General features: G+C 44.6%; 1 protein-coding gene across 1 annotated transcript in view; it reads left to right on the top strand.

The window, feature by feature from the left end:
• Mertk (MER proto-oncogene, tyrosine kinase) overlaps positions 1-23682 on the top strand; it is a 105865-nt gene that overhangs the window by 54109 nt on the left and 28074 nt on the right. The window contains 4 exon segments of the mRNA NM_022943.1: positions 4604-4787; positions 10612-10763; positions 20508-20661; positions 23276-23429. Of these exon segments, the coding sequence (NP_075232.1) occupies positions 4604-4787; positions 10612-10763; positions 20508-20661; positions 23276-23429 (644 nt within the window).

A 23682-nucleotide genomic window follows, 5' to 3' on the forward strand; every position in this document is an offset into this window, starting at 1 on the left:
ACTGAGTCCTGAACATCACCTTCTGACATTCCCTCCTGTATCATGGCCCACAATGCCCCCCATGATGGTAATAATTAATAATAAACAAATAAATGAAATTAGATTTTAAAAAGACAAACAAATGAGCCTAGCATGCTTGTCGTGCCAGCTTAGTTTGGAGAAGTGACTTCCAGAGAATTTTGTGTTGATTAGCCAGATGTTTTTCATACCAACTGGAATTAATTTCTCTGCCCTTGGTGCCTCCTACTCTTATCTGACAGCTGTTCCTTCTCTGAAAAATAAAAACAAGCATTATCCCTTTTTTTTTGGTTCTTTTTTTGGAGCTGGGGACCGAACCCAGGGCCTTGCGCTTCCTAGGCCAGCACTCTAACCACTGAGCTAAATCCCCAACCCCCAAGCATTATCCCTTAAATAGTCTCCTCGCCCTATGGCCCCAGCCTTGCTTACTTAGCTCCTTCCTGCCTAACTTTATTTGTAAAGCTCAGTGCACTCCTTGTGCCTACCGTCCCTCACCAGAAAATCCAATCGACTGATTAATGATTTTTTTTTTTTTAAGACAGAGTCAGCCTCGTGTCATCTATAGTGGCCTTCCGCTCACTGCTGCCAAAAATAACCATGAACTCCTGTTCCTCCTGCTTCTGCCTCCAAAGGGCTGGGGGTTATAGGTGTGTGGCACCATGCCTCATTGAAAACAAATTTACTATAAGCAATTATGCTGCACGTCTGTGCGAAACATTTCCCTGTGAACATGGCTTTAGCTGTGCCCCAGGACAGTTTGGTTTGCTGTATTATCATTCATCTCAAGGGTTTTCTTTCTTGGTTTTGTTTTGTCTTTTTCCTTTTTGTCTTCTTGATTATTTAGGAATGTGCCTAAGTTCGTGCTTTTAAATCTTTAAAAGAATTATTCTCGTATGTGTGTGATATACTCACATGTGTATATGCAGGTACATGCACACATGCATGTGTGAGGGCAGAGGAGGCTGTCTGCCTAGTCTGTGAGACAGGGTCTGTCACTGAAGCCTGGAGTAAGGCTGGCAGTCAGCAAGCCCGGGAGAGGCTCCTGCTTCTGCCCCCACCACCCTGGGGTTACACGAGACTGGGTGTGCAGTCAGTCACATTCTGCTTTTTACGTAGGCACTTCTGATTCGCACAGGGTCTCCATGGGTGTCCAGCCAGTGTTCCATCCACCCACTGAGCCATCTCCTCAACTTCTTCTTTATTTCTAATGTTCCATTAGAAAATGTTTAGCATGTTTTCAGTCACTTAACATTTAGTAAGGCTTATTTAATGACATAGCGGATGTCCTATCCCAGAGACTGCCAAGCACTAGAGATGGTGTAAACCAGTTGTAGAAGTGTTCTTTTGTGAGAGTGGCTAACTTAAAGGAGACTCAGAGACAATGGCTCCCCTGACCACCTCAAGAGGCTAGGTGTGAGGAGGGGCAGGACGGCTGAATGCTAGAAGTAGCAGGTCACTCCAGAAGGTGAAGAGTCAAACTTCACCCATTGCCTCTGACTTTGCTGTGGCTTTTCATAGCTGTGGACTATATAAAAAAAAGTATCCCAGGGTACACAAATGGCAGGCCTCCCTTAGCCACCTTGGACGGTGTGGTGCCAGATGTGGTCACTCTGCACTCAAACCACCAGCTAACTCTTTCTCCCTTCTTCTCTGGTGGGGTTGTTAAATCAGCAAATGACACAGGAAAGCCAGTTAAATGACACAGGCAATCTTGATATTTACCTATATTAAAAACTGGGTTTCGGTTTTCTGACTTCTCTGAACCTCACACTTAATAGCATCCTTTGTTTCTGTGGTAGCCCTGCGTGGAGTCTAGGAGTTGTATACAGTCTGTCCCCTTCCTGGAGGGACTGAGCACGGATTTTAGTTCCTCACCATTTTAAACTCGGTAACAAACGAACGGTTTGGATGGCATTCAGGGCTGCACACTTTTGGGACACACCCTTCCATTTCCTTTGATCCTGACTATAGTTTCAACCATTTTTGGGACACATGTTCCATTTCTGTTTTTAACTCTTCTCTCACGTGCTCTGGCCATTCCTTCCTTTCCCCCAGGGTCCACCGAGGAGAGCCTGTTAGAAATCCTATTTTTTCCCCCCAAGAACCTGCCTGTACAAGCTCACAGAAGGTTCCGGAAGTGGGATTGGGGCAGAGAGCCAAAGGTTTCTTCCACCTTAATTTTAGTGGTTGCTCACCAGGAAGTCTGTGCATAGTTTAATATGAAAGAACAAAAAGTCATTTCTGCCAAAAAGCCACCCCAAGATAAGCACATGGCCCCTGCCTCTGGAACAGTGGTGGCTCCTCAGCCTCAGGCCGGCTGGGACCTTCCTGTCACCCACAGGGTCTGAGTCAGAGGTGGAATTCAGCCTCCACTCCACCTCGTGGCATCTACCAGGGGACTCCACAATGTTCCAAAATGTCTATTTACGGTCCTGTGCGAAACTGCACGCACACCTACCCTGACGTAACGACACTGTAGGCCCATAACCTGTGATTGCACCTCCTTATTAAGGGGGACTCATTTTTGGGTTAAAGATTTTTCTCCCAGGGATTTTTTTTCTTAATTAAATCAATGGAGGTGGAAAGACCCACTTTTAATCCAGATCTTTTGAGGTTGGAAGATCCACCTTTAATCCTGGCCACACCTTCTGCTGGCAGCCTGTGTAAAGGATGTGAAGAAGGAAGTTTCACTCTGCCTGCTGCTCTTGCTCCCTCTGGCAAGTCCACTCCTTCACTGCCACCAGAGGCTGTTTCTTTGGGATTCTTTCAAGGGAAGACCAGATGAGCCCTCCGGCCTCATAGACTGGACAATTACTGGACTCTTGGACTTTGCACTGGTAGACAGCCAGTGTTGGACTAGCTGGACTGCAGCCTGTAAGGCATTCTGATAAATCCCTTGTCCCATATTTATTCTATCAGTCCTGATTAATGGTTCTACCAGGAACGAGGCATAGTGCTGGGAGTTCATCTGTCTTCCCAGAATGGAAAGGCTGTCACATTCTCAAATTCTACAGCTGTGGTCACATGCACAAGACCTGCACAAGACTAGGCCCATCAGCATCCTGTCATGGAGTAGGGAGATGTTCATACAGCTTTACTCCTCCCTGAGAATGGATAGGCAGTTAGCAATGGTCAGGAAGGAGCAGCTCATGGAATCTCACTCCTTGAGGATTCATAGGCAGTTGATGATTGCTGAGGGAGGAAGAGCCTTTTTTTCAGTAGTATAGCCTCTAGTAGGGTACACATGGGTCTGTAAATAACCCCCCGCCCATGCTTCTGTAAACAATCTTAATGAAACCCATTACGTGCATGAGTGCAAGCGTGTGTGTGTGTGTGCGCGCGCATACACACACACACACACACACACACACACACACACACACACACACACACACACGACCATGACTGTGCTGGCTCAGGTGTTAAGAGAATTGTTTAACTTTCGCTATGACCCAGGTTGAGGTCCCAGCACCCACCGGAAGGCTCAGAACTGCCTGAAACTCCAGTTCCTGGGAATCTAGTGCCTTTTTTTCTGACATCTGCCAACACCAGGCATGTGTATGGTGCACATACATGCATGGCAAGGCATTCATACACATAAAATAAAAATAAATACTATTTTTTTTAAAAAAGACGTAACCATAGAAGAGAGACCAAGACCTGGAAGAGGGTGGAGTGAACAAGAGAATGTAATGGGAATTGACTATAATCAAAACACATGTATATACATGCATGAAAATGTTATAATGAAACCCATTATTATGGATAATTAACATACTAATAAAAAATTTTTAAAGGGGACTGCAGAGATTGCTCAGTGATTGAGAATGCTTCCTGCTCTTCCAGAGGGCCTAAACCCCACGCTCGCAAGCATGTAGATGCTGTGACTCCAACCTAGGTCCTCTGAAAGAACAGCCAGTGCTCTTCACTCTGAGCCGTGCTTCCAACCCCACGTCGTAAGCTTTTAAACTCATGATAAACTGCATAGGGATCATAAAATCGCAGCAAAGCTGTTGGTACCGAGTCAGAAGTGGGAAGCGAAACAGACTATGGTAAAATGCAAGATACGGTGGCACTCCTTATGAAGTACTGAAAATGTGCTTGAAAGATATTTGGCATTTGATTTTCATCTTATCATAAAACAGCAATGCTGACAAAAGCCAAGAAACCCACCTTCTAAAACAAGGTCTGGAAATTATTTAAAGGGCCAGCTACTGTGAAGCAGAAGAATGGATTAAGAACTGAAGTGGATCTGGGAGAAGTGGGAGGGGGGGCTACTTTCTATTTGAGTCCATATCATTAATACAGTAATAATATAATCATCACAGTAACTGTCTGTCTGTTGCCTGCCGCAGTGAAACTCCATGGTATAGACATTTTCCTGATGGCGTCAGTTGTTGCCAGAGCAACATGACTAACACACTCAATGCTGATGGGGAATTTTGTGTGTGTCCTGAATGGAAGCAGGTCCTTCCTCCAGCACAGAGGAAGGGCTACGTGCAGCCGACATCTGCATGCCCGAGTCTGATCCCCCCTCCCCCTCACAGGTCTTACTAATGCTGTTCCACATCTACTCTTCATCCAGGTCAAGGAAGCTGACCAGCTGAGTAATGGCTCAGTCATGGTTTTTAATACCTCTGCTTCGCCACATCTGTATGAAGTCCAGCAGCTGCAAGCCCTGGCTAATTACAGCGTCACTGTGTCCTGTCGGAACGAGATTGGCTGGTCTGCAGTGAGCCCTTGGATCCTGGCCAGCACTACAGAAGGAGGTAATTCTTGCGATACACAATGACCAGTTTCCCCAATCTGACAAGCCTTTCCCAATAGCCTGCTGTCCTGTGACTCTGCTTGTTTGGTGCATTTTAGTGGAGTGGCCAATAAAATAGGAAAAAAAAATAGTTCCTTAGTACTTTAAGAGGCTTGAGTTAAAAAAAAAAAAAAAGCAGAAACAAAACAAAAAACCTTATCTGTACTAAACGTATGTAACATTTTCTTTTAAGTGGGAAGACAGTGATACCATTTTTAAAGCCAGTGTTTTGTTTTTTGTTTTTTTTTTTTCAACTCACAATGCACAGTTATTATTCGGCAACCCAAGGAGAAAGTTATTTTTTTCATTAAATAAAATTCTAGCCTGACAGTTGTCTAGAGGTGACCTAGTTAGACTGATTGAGACAAGGTCTCACGCTTGCTTGGAACTTGCTACGCAAACCAGACCGGCCTCCCTCTTAGAAACCCTCCTGCTTCAGCCAGGGATCCAAACAGCGAGCAGTGGTTCCTCCGTGGTTTCTGCTGCAGGTTCCTGCCCTGAGGTTCTGTGACTGACTGTGACCTGGACGTATAAGACAAGTCACACCTTTCCCTCTGCCAAGTTGCTTCTGGCATGGCGTGTATCACAGCAGCAGAAAGAGCTGTGCAGTGTTGGTTTTGTTTTTGTTTTTAAGGGCTGGGATTGAGTCCTTGCTTTTCCCTTCTCTTTATTACAATGTTCCACTGTTTCCTCTCTTGTTTCGCTTCCATTGTAAAGTTGGTGGTAAACCTGATTTTGTCCCTCTGTATGTAAGATGAACTTTGTCCCATTTCTCACCTGAGCATTGGTTTTGAACAATTTAACTTTAGATTTATTTTCCTATTTTTCCTTGTTCTTGAAGTTCATTAGACTCCTTGCATTTATATGTTTATAGTTTGTATCATTTTTGGGAACATTTGGCCTACTATCTTGCCCACACAGTAATGGAGACTAAATCTAGGACCCTATGTATATTATACAAACATCCATCCCTGAGCTACACATCTCCATGCCTCGTATGTTTTTAGCCTTTTTACCCCTCCTTTTTTTTAAAGGACATCAGCTAGGTGCATAGCCAACCATTTGAAGTCCCATGATGCAATGGTGCTCTGCTAATCCCTCCCCCTTTTTTCTCCTTATTTTTCCTTTGGAGAGTTTCTATTGTTATCTCCTCTGATTCAATTCTCTTACTTTGTTCAATACCTAGTCTGCCACTAACCCTAACTAGTCTTTATCTCTCATACTGAGATTCTTGTCTATATGATCATATAGAATACAGTTAGGATAATTGTTTTAATGAGATTGTTTGATAATTCTAACATTTATTCTATCTGTGCTGATTTCTTAGTATCCTAGTGTGCTGGCTTCTTTTTATGTCAACTTGACATAAGCCAAAGTCATCTGAGAGGAGGGACCCTCGATTGAGAAAATACCTCCATAAGATTGGGCTGTAGACAAGCCTATAGGGTATTTTCTTAATTGGTGATTGATGGGGAAGGGTCCAGCCCATTGGTTGGTGGTACCATCCCTGAGTTGATAGTCTTGGGTTCTACAGGAAAGTAGGCTAAGCAAGTCAGTAAGCAGCACTCCTTCATGGCCTGTCTATCAGCTTCTGTCTCCAGATCCCTCTCCTGTTTGACCTTCTTCAGTGATGGACTATGATGTGGAAGTGTACACCAAATAAACTCTTCCCCAACTTGCTTTAGGTCATGGTGTTTGATCACAGCGATCGCAAACTAAGATGCCCAGTATGGATAATCTTTCATGGCTAGTACAGGCAGTACCCTGAGAATTCTACCTAGTTCGAAGAATGTCTTGTAAGTGGCGAGCTTTATTTTAGCACACAGGTGATCCAGTGAGACACTATTTCGTCTTGTTGGGTATTGCTTTTAAGATTTGTTGATTAAGAAGACCACAGCATTGCTCAGAATAAGGTTGGTTATTAACTGCTATAGAGATGAGGCCATTCTATGTGGTCTGGGAAATGACCTTGAATCATAAGGGTTTCCAGTCTGACTGATGGGTGCTAACACTGTCTTCAGCCTTTTGAATGCCTGGGCACTGATGCCTTTGGTCCTTTTTTTACCACTCTTTCCCATATCTTCCCTTGGAGTCATCATGGAGACTCTCTTGCCTTGCCCTACATTTATCTCTCTTGGTTTATTCCCCAATATGTGTGTATGGGTGCACGTGCATGCACTGCTCTGTCCCATATGTATTTGTTCCATGACATTTCTGAGGGAGGTTCCCCTAGACTTTGGCTGACCTGTCTTTTCTCCCTGAAGCGTGAAGAACCAGAGGCGATTTGCATGAGACTCTGTGAGTGTGGGTGGGACTTACAGGCCTCACTGTCTGTTGAATGGATGAAGATCCCAGGGTTTGTTTCAGATGCCTCCTGCTTTTCTTTCTTTTTCCTTTGTAACTTTTTACTGATTCTTTGTGAATTTCGCACCATGCACCCCAATTCCACTCACCTCTCCATCCCTCCATATCGACCCTCCACACTTGGAACCTCCCCACCCAAAACAACAATTAAAAACCCATCTTGCCATGGAAGCGGTGCTGTGACATGATATATCCCACAGTGCACCCTTTTGTCCACACAGCTTTGCTCGCAAATGTTCGTTGCATTGAGTCCTCAGTCTGGCTTGAGGCCTCTGGCTTCTGCTATGCTATCAATACTGGATCCTCACTGGGACTCCTCTAGGATAGCCTGTCCTCCTGCTTTTCTTTCCTCTGTAAATACATGGGTAAGAGGAGAAGTCTGCTGTCTTCTGCCTCAGAAATAGGAGCATGGTACTGATGTAAGAAACAGGTCAAGGGGGCAGAAGAAACAGAATCCTCCTCCCTTGGGGAACCAACTTGCTCTTCTCTGGTTTTAGTGAGACTTCTTACCACATCTCCAGTGCATTCATGCTCTCATACCAACAGCTTTTACCTCAGAATAAACTACCTTGTTTCCTGTGGCAATTTGGGGAAGAACTGCCAAGTGTCAAGGAATGGGGTAGAGGACAAATCGCCTCATAATCAAATTTTCAATAAGGCTTCCAAATTTTAGCCCCCATTCAGTGCGTGGGCCCTCAACCTCTGAACCTCTTTATGGTTCTTAGTGGGAAATTAGCTTGTTGAGTTAATGATTCCTAACTCTTTTTCAGTGTTCACTTATGTGTAGAAAATCCTCTGTGGTTGACTCCTTTTGCCTTGTGAGCTCATGTCTTTTAAACCACACACACACACACACACACACAGAGATACACACACACACACATACACACACACAGATACACACACACACAGATACACACACACAGATACACACACACACAGATACACACACACACAGATACATACACACACAGATACACACACACACAGATACATACACAGATACACACACACAGATACACACACACAGATACACACACACACAGATACACACACACATACACACACACACACACACACACACACACACACACACGGGTTTTCAGACAGAAAGACCTGCTTAGCTGGCTCTGCTTATTATTAAATTCTACAACAGATCTGGAAGCGCGTAAGTTATTTCCCGGGTAGGGTTTGGCCATAGGACGTTTCCCAGGAGGAAATGTCTTCAACTTTCATCCTGCCTGAGGATGCAGCAGAAGTGAAGGGGATTGGGATATCTTTTCTGTTATTTTCTCTTCAAACATATCCCAGATGTATAATTTAATCTATGAATACAACTATAGGTAATGGTCCAGTATATAGTGTTCCTAGTAATATTTCTTGTTCCATTGGTAAGACATGTAGTTTTTAATTTATAAAGTGGGTTGATATGGGAGCTGGGAACAGCTCTATTGGTAAAGACTTGGCTGTATTCAGTCCCGAGCTGGACATAGTGATGTGTGCTTAGAATCCCAGTAAAATAAACAGAAAAATGCAAGTTGGTCAGCTCCTGAAGAACAACACTGAAGGTTTGCCTATAGCCTCTCTGTCTACATGTACACAAACACAAGCATATGTGCTTGATATAGACATGTGTGATTTGTAGTAATATGTACTGTTAGCCATTCCTTCTACCCCATTGGCGTTGTGTTGTCTCTTGTTATTATTGTTGGGTATTTTTCATATCAATATACATAATGTACCTAACTCCTTCAGTGGCCACATAGTAAGTTTCCCCTTGGGAAATGTATCAAAACTCATCTTATAATTTCTGCCTGAATATTGCATGTATCCTGTTTTTTGTTGTTATTATGCAATGATGAGTATAATTCCCAATGTAGATTAAATTATTGGGAATAAAATACTTGGTCAAAAAGTCAGGCATATTGGCTCATGGCTTTAATCCCAGAATTCGGAGACAGGTGGACCACGGTGATTCTGAGGCCAATCTGGTCTTCCTAGGAAGATCCTCACCCACCAAAGCTTGCAGTAATAGTCTTGACTTGTTTTCTAAGTTATTTTATATATGCATACACAACACGCCGTTGGCTTCGTTTATAGACATCCTCAGGCCTCCACATCCTCAAAATTGATGTAACTGAGGATGGAAAACATTTGAAAATCAGTTGCATCCACACTGAGAATGAAAAGGCTTTCCCCTGCCCCCTCATCATTATTCTCTAAACAATGTAACGTAACAGCCATTGAGGGGGGGTGAGGGGGGGTAAGGTTTCTCTGCGCAGCCCTGGCTGCTGGAACTCTCTCGGTAGAGCTCCAGCAGCCTCTGCCTCCCGAGTGCTGAGATTAAAAGCATGCACCCCTGCCACCCAGCAAACAACATCTATTTTTATAACAGTTGCACTGTACTGTTTAGAAACAATCCAAAGATGACTTAAAGGTCATGGGAGGACATAGGTATTTGAGCACCTGGGAATGCTGGTACCTGTCGGAATCCCTTGAAGATACCGAGGGATGACTATACAAACGCTTCAGTCTCACCAACTAGTGTCACTACTGACTTACTGTCCGGAGCAGTAAGCTGCCTCTGGACTGTATAATGCAGCTTCCTTCTGAGCTCCTCAGTATTCCCTGCCTGCCCATTCCGGACACAGAGAGCTTATCGCTGTCCAGCCTCGTTCACTTCCAATGCCCTAGGTATCTACTGGAGGAACCCACGAGCACCAACCTCCTCCTTCCCGGGAGTTATAAACACCCTGGGCGTCTATAACATTACTAAAACAGCAAGTGAAACTTGAGGATTTTGCCTCCCAAAACCCTTTCTTGTAAAAAGTTACATGAGAGCCAGGATGTAGCTTACTTGGAAGGCTGCTTATCAACATCACAAAGCTGGGTTTAATCCCCATCACCACATACAACCGGCGCACAAAACTCCTGTGGTTTCTTTAGTGGTACTTTTCTGAGTCTTTCAAGACAGGGTTTCTCCTTCTAGTGCTGGTTGTCCTGGAACTTGCTCTGTAGACCATGGTGGTCTCAAATTCAGAGATCCTCCTGCCTCTTCAGGCTGAGCTGTGTTGCCTGCTTCCCTCTTCTCAGGGGACTTTTTTTCCTTCTACTTTTTATTTTGAGAGTTTCACTAAGTTGCCCACACTGGCCCAGGACTTGTGATGCCCCTGCTTTGGCCCCCAGGGATTCTGGGATTACTGGATGGCTTGTGTCACCGCCCAGCTCTCAATGGTCCCTAACTGCAAAGAAGATAGGAATTGACCATTAGTCTGGGTCATTCATAAAATATCTGAAACCCAAACACTCAACAACCAAGAAGAAAATGAAACCGCATATTATGTTCCTTGTGGTCCTTCATATCTCTCTCTCTCTCTCTCTCTCTCTCTCTCTCTCTCTCTCTCTCTCTCTCTCTCTTGCAGCTCCAGCAGTGGCGCCTCTAAACATCACTGTGTTTCTGAACGAATCCAGCAACAACCTGGAAATCAGATGGACGAAGCCTCCAATTAAGCGGCAGGATGGGGAACTGGTGGGCTACCGGATATCTCACGTGTGGGAGAGTGCGGGGACTTCCGTAAGTCTGCACCCTAAAAGCACGCTTAGTCATTTCCTTTTGACTTGTTGATGGTATTCTGCTTCAGAAACTTTCATTTTGTGGGACTCAGTATGATGGAGCACGGCAAGGCACCCTTCAATGGCACACAAGCAATGTGGTAAAAATTAGAGATGGCTAAAAAAGCTAGAACATTCTGTGGAGTCTTTTGGGGGCTTTGCTCAGTACCTCATTTACCCTTTCGTTAATTTATCAGCAAATAGGTACTTCAAGAGTATCTGGGTTATCATGCGACTCTTGCCTTCAGGAATTTAGGCTGTTATAGGAAGGGTACTGTGGACTCTCCAGTGATGGTAGCTTACGGTCAGGAGCTACAGAGCTTAGTTAGCATCCTGGCAGTTGATAGCCTCATGGAAATTTCTGAAGATTCTTTCCTGAAGAGGATTGTCATAGCACATTCTTAGCCTTATAGAGAGTGGCAGAGTAAACAGCCTCCAGAGGAGAGGATTCAGCAAGCTTCTCTTTGTGGAAAGGCCCAGCCCACTGTGGGCAGCACTATCCCTAGGCTGTGTGAGAAAACTACTTGAGCCTAAGCCAGTGAACAAATCACTAAGCAGCATCCTCCATGGTTTCTGCTTCAATTCCTTCCCTGACTTCTTGTTACCTAGAAGTATAAACCAAAATAAACCCTTTCCTCTTCTCAAGTTAATTTTGGCCACGGTGTTTGTCAGGGCAATAGGAATCAAACCAGAGAAAGTGGCTTTGTTGGTGTCACTAACAGAGCTGATTCCTCCTTACTGTACCCATGGAAAGTATGTCTCTTGTGTTATCATATTCCTCCTCCATCTAACCCTGCTGGTAAATCCGATGTTGAGCCTCTTTATCACATGTGTCTAGGACGTCACAGAAAGTTTTGGCGAGAGAGAAGAACAGGGTAAGCAAGTGAATAGCAACAGCACTGGCCCAAGCTGTCATGTCCAAAGCATATAAAAATTGCTTTGTTCCAAAAGGACAATTAGGATTTGTTCTTTTCCTTCCTATAAGAAAACAGGCTGTTGGAAACAGTAGGTGAGGAGGTAATAGAAGAAAAATACTCAGATTTAGACATCCATGTTTCTGTCATGTGAATGATAACCAAGTATCTTTAGCAGTCTGACATAAGAAGCCTCTCATTCCCTCGTCTTGTTCCAAGACATTTGTCCCACTGTCTCAAAGTGAGGTGCCTTTCTCCTTGGGCTGAGTTAGGAGAGTAGCTGGTTCAGTCGGTGTAGCATTTCCACCATGTTCTTAGTGTAGAACAGAAAGGTTTGGTAATTGACCAGTTCAGTAGGAATTTCACCTTTCTCTGTTGGCAAAAGATACTAGCAGACCAATATGTGCTCTAAAGCAAGCCAGTGTGTTTAAAGAGCTGTTCCTTCTGGTTGGGATGAAAGTCTCTTTCCTAACGGGGACTTCTTGAGTTGTGCACTTGAGTGATGGAGAAACCTTCATGAATGACAGTGGCCCCAGAGCCTAATGACTGCCACTCACCCCCAGCCTCGCCCTACATTCTCATTGCCCTCTGGACTGTCCCCTGGAGAACAATAGAGGCACAGTTCAGGCTGTGACCTTTCAGTATCTTACCTCCTTGTGGAGGTCAAGTCATCCGATCATGAGGTCATTTGCATTGCGCCCACTCTGTACTTTGTGCCTTGTGACAATAACAGGCGGAGTTGGTCACATGACTTTGCAAACTTCGCCTGCTGCAATTAAGGTTTTGTCTTGTGATCTGAACCGAGAAGCAAAAAGGGGCTCCTGAAGAAGGCTCCCCACCCCCACCAGGCTGAAACGATGTTTACAGTGACCTGGGCGTGCATCACTTCATTTCAGGACCCTCTGCATCTCATAAGGCCATGGCTGAGACACTTGTACTTTCCTTTGCACTTTTAGACTTTGCACAATTATACTTTCCTTTGCACTTTTAGCTACTTCTTCTTATGCAAGGCAGGAAATTGGACATTTCTAAAATTTCTGACTGACAGCTAAAATAAATAAGGTTTCGGATTTGTGTAATTTCAGAACTTTCTTGGAAGAGGTGTCTGCGTGGTTTGCGTTACATCATTGTGTCAAACAAGTAGGAATGTCATGTTCCTTTATTGGTGGTGACTATTGACTGCCAATAGCAGACATCTGGTGCTCAAAAGGCCAACCGATGCCTGGCCATCCATCCCTTCTGCTTCCGGTATGGGTGAAAGCCACCCTTCTGTTGTGAAGGCCATTACTGATAGAAATGTTGTGAATGACGCTGGTCCAAGGGCCGGCTACACGGGATGCCAGCAGTGCTCGGCTGTGTGCTGGGCTGTGTGCTGTGTTCCCGGTATCCTTCAGAATTATGATCTGTGCACTGAGATCCATTTAGGCATTTAGACAAGGAACTTTTCATCTGGCTGCTTGGATATTTCTTATGCCTAAGTGAAGATTTTTACTTTTTTTTTTTCTTTATTTCTCTCGATGTTCCTTGCCTTCCAAATCAGAGCTCAAAGTCCAAAGGTGAGGCACGAGTGCCAGTGTGCTCTTATTCAAGCTGGAGTCCTGTTTGTCTGCAGTGTCTGAACTCGGGGTCTTTCCCTTCCTTTGGAGGCATCTGTCATGCTTTGGACCCAATTTGCTACACCATCTAAACAAGCTGGAGAATGTTCCTCTGAATAGGACAGCCTTTGACAAATGTAGACTAATGTTTCCCACCCTATACCATTCTCATAAAGTATCAGTAGACCTTCCATGAAAACAAGGGCTTGGTGAGCAAATAAGATGGTCAAATGTTGTACGACGTACAGCTTTCCTAAAGACCTACAGTGTAATCTAGCCCGACATACAGCTTCCCTAAAGACCTACAGTGTAATCTAGCAAAGCTCAAGCCTCTTCAATAGTCTATAGTAAATAAGCCTGGGCCCTGAATTACCCGAAGGTTAGGGGGAGCTCATTTCCACACGTGTGGGATTTATGGAGCCCATTGTTGGGGAGTCTAGCTCTGAAGCTAGCTTAATCTGTGGTTGCCATGGGTAGAGGTTTTAGATCAGATGGAAATCTCAACAGAGATTATTATGGTCTTGAAACAATGTGATTGGGCTGAGATAGAGCACTTGCCTACCATGTACCAGGACCCAGGTTCGATCCCCAGAACTAACACACACACACAGACACAGACACAGACACAGACACACAGACAGACACACACACACACACACACACACACACACACACACACACACACACTATGGAACCAACTTCTTTAACATCACAGGGAAGTTGGAGCACACTTAGTATTCCCTTGGACATAGACCTCTGTTCTTCCTACTCCTGAGTTCACATGGTGTCTGCATGTTGGTGTGACACTCTCTCTCTCTCTCTCTCTCTCTCTCTCTCTCTCTCTCTCTCTCTCTCTCTCTCTCCCTGCCAGAAGGGCAGGGAATGTGAGTGGGTATAATTTTGAGGCCTGAAAATAGACAAGATTCTCGAGATATGGGCATATGGGCCAGGGTTCTAAGCCATGTCTGAAAGCCAGGAATCAATCAAGGATGGCTGACTTAATTAGAGGAGAAGTTCAATATGAAGGTAGTCTTTGAGTGGGTCACTGCTTTGGGAAGCTAGACAGCTTCATTTCCTCCTGTGCACAAAGGCTTGCATGTTGCTATGAGACCGATGCTGAAGGAGGCCCTCAGCTATAGAGGAGGGAGACCAGAAGCACAGCACCCTGATGAACACAATCTAAGACATTCATTCATTCATTCATTCATTCATTCATTATTTGCCAGATTGCTCACTTTTTTTTATAGGGAACTTGTTTGTGAAAAAGACAGTCACCTCAGTTTTCACCCAAGAAAACAAGCTGAGAGGTGTTGAGTGACTCACCCAGAGCCACAAAGCCTGGACCTAGAGGTTAGGGGTGAGAACAAGGGCCTGACTGTAAGGCCAGGCCTTCTCAGAGCCCTCTATCTGCTACTTCCCAGCAGCCGTTGGCTCTCTTCCTAATGCAGACTCTCACACTTGGCTCCAAGGTGTGAACTCAGTAGAAGTAATGACAGGAAGGTATGAGTTGGTCCTCAGTGTCTATGAACCCGAGCACCTTTAACAAGTGACCTTTGTTACTTCATGTGACACATTTTTATGTAATACTTCTTTCCTCATTGAAGTTATTGCTCTTTGGGGCTGGGAATGGACCATGTTCTTAGATGCAGTTACCGGTTCTAGGGTGTAGTTCTTATACAATATTTGGTAATGTTAAAGCCATTTGATAATAATAAAACAAAATAGTATAGTTACCCTAACCCCAAGCCACGCCCATAAGGAAAAAAAAGAAATTCTTTCCAAAGATGTACTGTTACTTTCTTGTCCCCAAAAGATTATAATGTCACTTTTTAAAATAATTATGGGAAATTGCATTTAAGAGCTATATTATGAAGTAGATTTCATTTCCTGAAATAAAAAAGCTAGTAGATTTGTTTTCACCTTATGTTGGTGAACAGTGAAAGCTCACTAAACAAGAAATATGCAGTTGGCCCAGAGCACACATTGCATGGACCATTGCTTGCTGGGAAATGGTTCTGTTCTGTACTCACCAAGACAGGATATGTGTGGTAGATACTTAGTGATCCAATCTTAAATTGATTTCCCAGTGCCCACACTCAATTAAAAGGACTGGACACTATGGATATGAGCACATCCAAACAGTAAGACTACATTACATCCTTTGGTGTGTTTTTTTCCTTAGTACTGTTTTGTTGAAACAGTTTCCCTGTTTTCCTGGCTGACCTGGGATTCGCTGGGTAGACCAGGCTGAATTCAAATTCACGGAGTTCTTGCTTCTGCTTCCTGGGTGCTGGGATCACGACCACAGTGCTGTATTGGTGTTTTGAGACTTTTTTTTAAGAATGTGGGTGGGTGCATGTCTGTGTAAATGTGTGCCTCGTGTGTGGGTGCTTGAGGAAGACAGAAGAGGACGCTGAAGCAAGCACCCATCATGGCTGCTGGGAACCAAACCCCAGTCCTCTAGCAGAGCAGCAAATGCTCTGAGCCATCTCTCCAGCCCCTGCATGAGGGTCTTTGTTTGACATGGACGAGGCTTTTGCCTCGTACCAGGTACACTGGTAGCCTTCTCACTTGAGTCTTTGAGCAGCTGGGATTGCCGATAGCCACCATGGTGCCCAGCTCTTGTGGTGTGAATGCTTTTTAAGCTATACTACCATTTAAGGGTTTATATAGAGAAAATGGTTAAATCTGCTCTAAAATGCCTACCAGGTAGCTTTCAGGTCATTATGTTATTGATGCATACTTCCACCCCTAAAATGGGATCATCAATGACCTGTTTCCCAACTGTTGCCAATTGCCCTAGCAACATTGTTATCCTTTGAGAGTCAGAGCAATGACAGTTACATACAGTGCCACATTTGCCAGGCTAGACCCTGTTCCATGCACTTTACCCAGGTTAGCTCTTTGTCTATGTTAACTCCTCTTGGGAATAAAAGGTGGAAATGAAAAATAGCTTCTCTGGGTTTTCATAATAGATTATAGGCCCCAGGTAAGAAGGCATTGTAACCAGAGTTGGTCTTCATGCCTGTGACTTACGTGTCTGTGGATTCACTTAATCACAGATTGAAGCTATTCAGAAAATAAAGCATGCCTATTGATAAGCATTTTGTTTTCCTAGCCGGGCATGGTTGAATTGTGATTCTGGCACTGAGGAATTGTGGTTATGAAAACTACTGTCAGTTCAAGACCAGCCTGGTCTACATAGTTAGTATCCAGTCAGGCAAGTCTAAATAGTGAGACTCTACTTCAAAAAACTTATTTTTGATTTTGTTTTTTATTGGGGGGGGGGGGTCAGGACCTTACTAGATGGCTCTGACTGGTCTAGAAATTTTAGAATTCCTCCAGCCTCTGGCTTTCCCTTGCTGAGATTAGATGTATGTACCACCAGCCCTGAGCTTGTTTTGTTTTCTTGAGACCAGGAATATATTTGGTACAAGAAAACATGTTCATAGTGCACAAGATCCTGGATTTGATCCATAGGACAAAAAAAAATTATAAACATTTTGAGTCATTATTCCCTAAGCAATCTAACCACATTAGCAATACTATATAAATAACCACACTGTTAAAAAAAAAACAATGTAACTAATAAAGCAGCTGTTAACACTTATCAGTTATTACATGCTATCAAAGGATTTCCACATGCCAACATGAGCTGGGGAAATCTCACAAGATGAAGAGCTATAAGCAATTAATGGCTGCTGAGAGAGGAAGAATTCATTTTCTCCAGAGAAGGTCCATGATAGGTTATCCAATTCCAGGAGGTCAGCCTTAAATAAATAAACATATGAGCTACACTAAATGAACTCGGTGGATTGTATTTATATGTGTGTGTATGGGTTGGAGAGGGAGTGGGAGAAATGATGTAAATAGTGTGTTTGTGTATGCATATCGAGGATGGAAACCCACCTAGAGAATCCCTTCAGCTAAGTGTGCACCCACAACTGAGCATGCACCCAGACATTTTTTGTGGGGAACCAACCCTGTACAGATCCCAAGGGACAAATGTACTGTTACATTTATTTTCCATCCTCACCCCACCCCACCCTAAAATTAATTTCTGTGGGGATTTATATTGGTCTAGGCATGTCAATTTCTTCTAGTTTGGTGTTTTGTTTTAAACATATAGGTTATTTCTTTCATAAATGATGTATCATCTTTGGGTCCTTGGAGGAGAGAACAGTATATGGCAGAAGTAGGCCCAGTCCTCTAGCATAAGTCCCATGATTTGAAGAGTGATCAGGGTGAGAACTATGCTGTACACGTTTTCTCAGTGAGAAGCCCAAGTCACTCCAGGGCTCTGAGACTCGCTCGGGGTGTGGACTGTGGAGTTACACTACCTGATGATTTTCAGTACTATCTACCCCCGAATTAAATGCGCAATTGCAAGCTGAGCCGCTACCAAAATCAAGCACTTTCTTTCTAAAAAGGATCAACCCAGGATATGCAACCCCTACCATGGCTAACTTTTCATTTGTTTATTTAACAACAGAAATCTTTGGCAAATATCTTGAGCTCAGAGCTTGGAGCAGAAGGGAGGGAGGCAGAGTATTTCCCCCTTTTCTTTCTTTTCCTCACTTGACTAAAGGTCACTTCTAGTTTAGACTTGGAAACAACTCCGGAAGGCCAGAAGGCCAAACTGAAAAGCCTCTTGATTCTGAATGACTGGCCTGGAATTAAACCAGTACTTATCCCCGTCTAGCTTAGGAATGAATGAGACTCCGACTGTGGTTATTTTATTTAGCCTGACAATTACGGGAAGGGGGGGTAACCCCTAATCTACTCTTCTAACCTCTGGCCTGGCTACTTCTCCAGCTGTGTACCCTAAATACTTGCTGTTTCTCCTGGCCCCATGCTCATGGTTCATCTCCTCTCGAGGTGGCTTCCTCCCCTTCCCATCCTCCCTCCACCCTCCCTCCCTCCCTTCTTCCCTCCCCCCCTCTCTCTATATATCCCCTTCCCACCCTCCCTCCCTTCTTCCCTCCCTCCCCCACCTCTCTCTCTCTCTCTCTCTCTCTCTCTCTCTCTCTCTCTCCATATATATATATATCTCCTTTCTCCTCACCCTCTCTGCAACTTCCAACCAGGAAACTCAAAAATCCACCTACCTCTAATCCCTCCAGCAATTGGCTGTAGCCATTTTTACTTGACCAATAGTCTCCCCCCCCCCCCCCCCCCCCCCCCCCCCCCCCGGAGCTGGGGACTGAACCCAGGGCCTTGCGCTTCCTAGGTAAGCGCTCTACCACTGAGCTAAATCCCCAGCCCCTAACCAATAGTTTTAAATTAGGGAACAAGATTTACACAACAAAAACTGGCAAATGTGAGACTTCACTCTTCCCTGTACCTTCCAGTATAGAATTTTGCATTACAATACTTAGCAACTGACCAAACCTCTCACTGGCCTGCTCTGTCCTTGAAGCTGAGCTAGCTCTGTCCTGCACCATTTCTAGAGTTGACTGGAATGAGACCTAGCGAACCTAAAATGAAATTGCCACCAATTTCACCTCCAGTGCCCAGATGGCCTGGGTTACCTGTGCCCCACATGACCTGTGCTTTCTGTCTGAAATCAAACTTCCACCATCCAGAGATGAAGACAGGTTTCCAGAGCCTCACTGCAGACTGACAGTCCCACACTTGTCACTTCAAAAGGCTGGGCCCCTGTTGGATTACCAATTAGTGTTTCTCCCATTCTCAGCATTCCTTGTGCTTGTCCCTCTTAGTGTAGGGCCAAGGCCTCATTTACGTTCCCCATTCACTTTGACACATCTATTGCTATCACCTTTGTTTGGCCCTGAAAACATACATACAGGTAATAGTCTAAGCTTGAATAGGTTCTATTTAGGGATATATATTTAAATACATATACAAAAACAGCCATGAATTTGAAGGCAACAAAGGAGGGATATACGTGAGGCCTTAAAGGGAGGAAAGGGAGGGCAAAAATGATATAACTATATTATGATCTAAAAAAAAAAAAAAGAAATAACAAAAGTAAAAAATCTAGGGTGAAATACATTTCCCACAAGAGCGCGCAGTGGCCATGCAGACCCGGAAAGCCTGAGGACTGTGTCAGTCAGTGTGGGTTACAGTTGCTCCTCCCTGGGTCTTAATGGCTCATGGTTGTGTGGCAACATCTGTAAAACACCAGCAGTAAAAGTCAACCCAGGCCTCCCAAAACTGCACAAATTGAGGCTGGAGAGATGGCCGAGCAGTTAAGAGCACTGACTGCCCTTCCAGAGGACCCAGGTTCAATTCCCAGCACCCATCTGGAGGCTCACAGCAGTCTATAACTCCATTCTAGGGATCCAACACTCTCTTCTGGCCCCCACAGTACAGGGATGCATGTAGTGCACAGACACACATGCAGGCAAAACACTCATGCACGTAAAGTTAGCAAATCTAAGAAAGTTTTTTTTTAAATCACACAGATTGTCCGTTTGTAAAGCATAAGTGGGAAAATGCTCTCAGTACCCCCATCTATCTACCCAGAGTGTTCGTTCAGTCCGAATCCCCAGGACTTCAGAGAGAAGAAGCTGTGCTCAACCAAGGGTGGTTGACAAGGGTGGTTGGCAGTACATAAAGTCAAGGCAGACTGTGAGTCTGTGGCCTTGTGCCAAGAGTAAGCTTTGGCACACGGGGTCTCGAGAGTTCGGTCCTGTGGTAACATACAGAACAGTGGGTCTCACCCATGGGTCACATCTCCCTTTGCGGAGTTGTATATCAGATATCCCGTATCTCAGATATTTATATTGCGATTCATAACAGTAACCAAGTTATAGTTATGAAGTAGCAATGAAGTAATTTTATGGTTCGGGGTGACCACAGCATGAGAAACTGTATTAAAGGGTTGCAGCATTAGGAAGATTGTGAACCATTGATCTAGAAGCATCCACTACATGTTCCCTCTGTCCCAGCAGTTTCTGAAACTGTAAGTGCCATGGTTCTTAGTTCTTTTTGGTTCTTAGTTTCCCAAGGCTTGAGAATGCAGCCATCCCAACCACAACCCCGTGACCCACCCTGTAGAGTCACTGGCAGGGGCTTCTTGTGAAGAAGGAACTTTGTGGAAACATGACCTCTGTGCATGGAGAATGAGTGGCTTCCCTCAGAAGGAGCTGTGGGCAGTGTGGGTGGCTGTCGAGCGAGCCGCCTCCCACCATGCCTCCGTGTTTCATTTCCTTTTATCTCCTCTATTTCCAGAAAGAGCTTTCTGAAGAAGTCAGCCAGAATGGCAGCTGGGCTCAGGTTCCTGTCCAAATGCACAATGCCACCTGCACAGTGAGAATCGCCGTCATCACTAAAGGGGGCATTGGGCCCTTCAGTGAGCCAGTGGACGTAGCCATTCCGGAGCACAGTGAGTGGGGCAGGGTGTGTTGACTGCGGGATGTGAGCTTCGACTGGCTAAGTGGGACCAGTGCAAGGATGGCTAGTTGTCACGTGCAGAATAAGGACCAGAAAAGCTTTGTTGCAATGATAAAGAACTTTAGAATAACTCCACAGAATTCCCACACCCTCGCCTGTACTGTCTGTACTAACTTATGAGGAAGATCTGTCTTTTCGGAATACTGAATTGGGCTCTACCTGTTGAATTTGCTTTAAGGGACATGACACTGTATTGTGGACAGGCAGTACCGCTGGTCCGTAGCTGCCTTTGACTGGCACCGTTGGTTTGCCACATTTGTTTCTGCTCTGATGGAAGCTATTGCTTGCCTTGTTTTTACCCATTCAACCCTCGGGTAATGACCATCAAGTGTTTCCTTCGGGTGCCGTCCTCATGCTGCCGTGACTGGCTGAGCTAAATGCCCAACCATGCATATTACCTCTTGCCTATTGCTGGAATGTTTGGCAAGAAGCCACCATGATGCCTCACATGAGCGAAATGCTGTTCATGCTTCTGTAAATCAGGGGAGCCAGCCAGCTTTGTTCTGACTCCAAGCCATCCTAGGTTGTGCAGAATTAAACCATTGTTATAAAATCCATGCCCTACCATCTTTTCAGCATGACTTACTCGCTTACAAGTTCTTGCCAAACATGGCTTTTGCACCCAATAGCAGATGAGACTGGAGACCTAGCTGATGACTCATTTGTGTCTGTTCCTTTCCCTGTTATCCTCAAGCAGGCTCTCCCATCCCATTTAGTAGATTACCTTCCCACAGCCAGTAGACTCAGTAGCTGGGAAATGCAGTTGCTGGTGCCAAAGAGACTAAGGGTGTCTACCTGGAAGAAACTCAAAGGCAGAATTCCTGACTCAAAAGACGCAGCTTTTCAAACCAAAGTTCAGGACAGAAGATAAGAACACTTGCTGCTCTTGCAGAGGACCAGAGCTTAGTGCCCAGTGCCCACATCACACAGCTTACAGCCATCTGTAACTCTAGCTCCAGGGGATCTGATACCTTTTCTGGTCTCCATGGGTATCCACATGCATGTGCATGTGTGCATTTTTATGCACATTGGCAAATATATACATACCAATAATGGTCCATCCTTCTTAGAGATCAGAATTTGTGACCATAGAAATTCCATTTTCATGTGTAACAAACCGTAAACAATTTTGAAGCTTCGCTTCACGAGCAGAATCACTTTGCAATGCTCCAATATGTAAAAAAAAAAAAAAAAACAAAAACAAAAACAAAAAAAAACCACCCAGCACTGCAGTCTGAGTAACACCAGTTCCTCCCAGCAATATGTTTCAAATTTTAGTTACCCTCCTATGAGAATCATTGTACAAAACATAACACTGCCACTGGTCACTGTGAGTGACAGATGTGCAGGGTCTCCAGAGTAGTCCTATCACGTTTCCAGGCTTGTCGGTGACTAACCTGTCATTCAGTTCATACACTTGGCAAAGACACATGCCAATGTGACTTCCTTGCCTCCCAGTACCAAATGTAAATGACTTTTCCAAACACGGATAATTGACAGAAGCTCTTAGTAAAAATATGAAAAAGTGTGGGAGGTGGAGGGTGGGCGGCATTGGAAGGGAAGTGGAGTGGGCATGTTGGCACCACTGTTGTTTGATCAATGTATTGGCTTGAGCACAGTTGTGAAATGTATTTACATACGCCCAGCATGTGACAGAAACAATGATAATGTCCCAGTTAAAGGGACACCTGAGAAAACAAACAAAACCCTTACATTCCAGGCTGGAGCACAGCTTAAGGCTACAGCATTCGCTTAGAATTCATGAGGCCCTGAGTGCCATCCGCACACAATAAAACCTCCCCAGTTAAGGAGCTCGCAGAGATACCTTATAACACCAAGAGCAAGAAGACAGAATGGTGAAATGGCCGTCTGACTTGGGAAAGGACATGACAGCTCTCTGCAACACAGAGGTGTTCCCCTATGCTCAGTTGCATGGCTAGCAGACAAACGTTGTTTAAATGTCTCTTGATTTTTTTTTCTTTTTTGGACAAAGAAATAACATTGATTTCTACTGTCTTGACTTACTTTGCATGAGACAGGTGTGGTGCCCAGGACTATGGTTATTTTTTAATTGACAAGAGAAAGAGTTCAGTACTTCGTTTTGACAGGCACTGACTGTGGAATGATACAATCTAACTAGTCTCTTTGTCTTCTTAAGTTTTATTTGGTTTTTATTTGTATACATTGTATGCCGGTCTGTGTCCCATGAGAGCACCCCTCACTGCTCTGCATGAGAGAGCAGTGCCCACAGAGGGTGTTGGAACACATCAAAGCTGGAGTCTCAGGAGGTTCTGAGCCACCCAGTGTAGGTATTGGCAAGAGATCCTAAATCTGCAAGAGCAGCAAGTGCTGTTAACTCCTGAGCCAGTCTCTCCAGCCCCTACTTTCAGTGATCGTCAAAACTCCCATTCATTTCCCCTTGCACGAAGTGAGAGTGATCTGCTTTCAGTGCTCACAAAATGGTAGAGGATATGCACGTTGATGTCTCCTGTGTACTTGGAATCTCAGAGAATCATTTCCGACACATGGTTTTGGCTTCGTTCCAGGTAGGGTAGATTACGCACCCTCATCAACCCCAGCCCCTGGCAACACCGAGTCTATGCTCATCATCCTGGGCTGCTTCTGCGGGTTTGTTCTCATGGGGTTGATTCTGTATCTTTCTCTGGCCATCAAAAGGAGAGTCCAGGAAACAAAGTTTGGGTAAGTTTCTCACTTAAACTAAAGTGGTAACTCTGAGCAGGCATGGCAAAGCAGGCAGGTAGACCTTTGTGAATTCAAGACCAACCTGAGCTACATAGAGCTGGGATGGGGAAACTCTGTCTTAAAAAAATTAACCTCGGAGTTGGGGATTTAGCTCAGTGGTAGAGCGCTTGCCTACCAAGCACAAGGCCCTGGGTTCAGTCCTCAGCTCCGGAAAAAAAAAAAATTAACCTCATGGTATTAGTGACATTGT

This window comes from Rattus norvegicus, chromosome 3 (genome assembly GCF_021556685.1).
Source record: "Rattus norvegicus strain SHRSP/BbbUtx chromosome 3, alternate assembly SHRSP_T2T, whole genome shotgun sequence".
In the NCBI taxonomy this organism is placed as follows: Eukaryota; Metazoa; Chordata; class Mammalia; order Rodentia; family Muridae; genus Rattus; species Rattus norvegicus.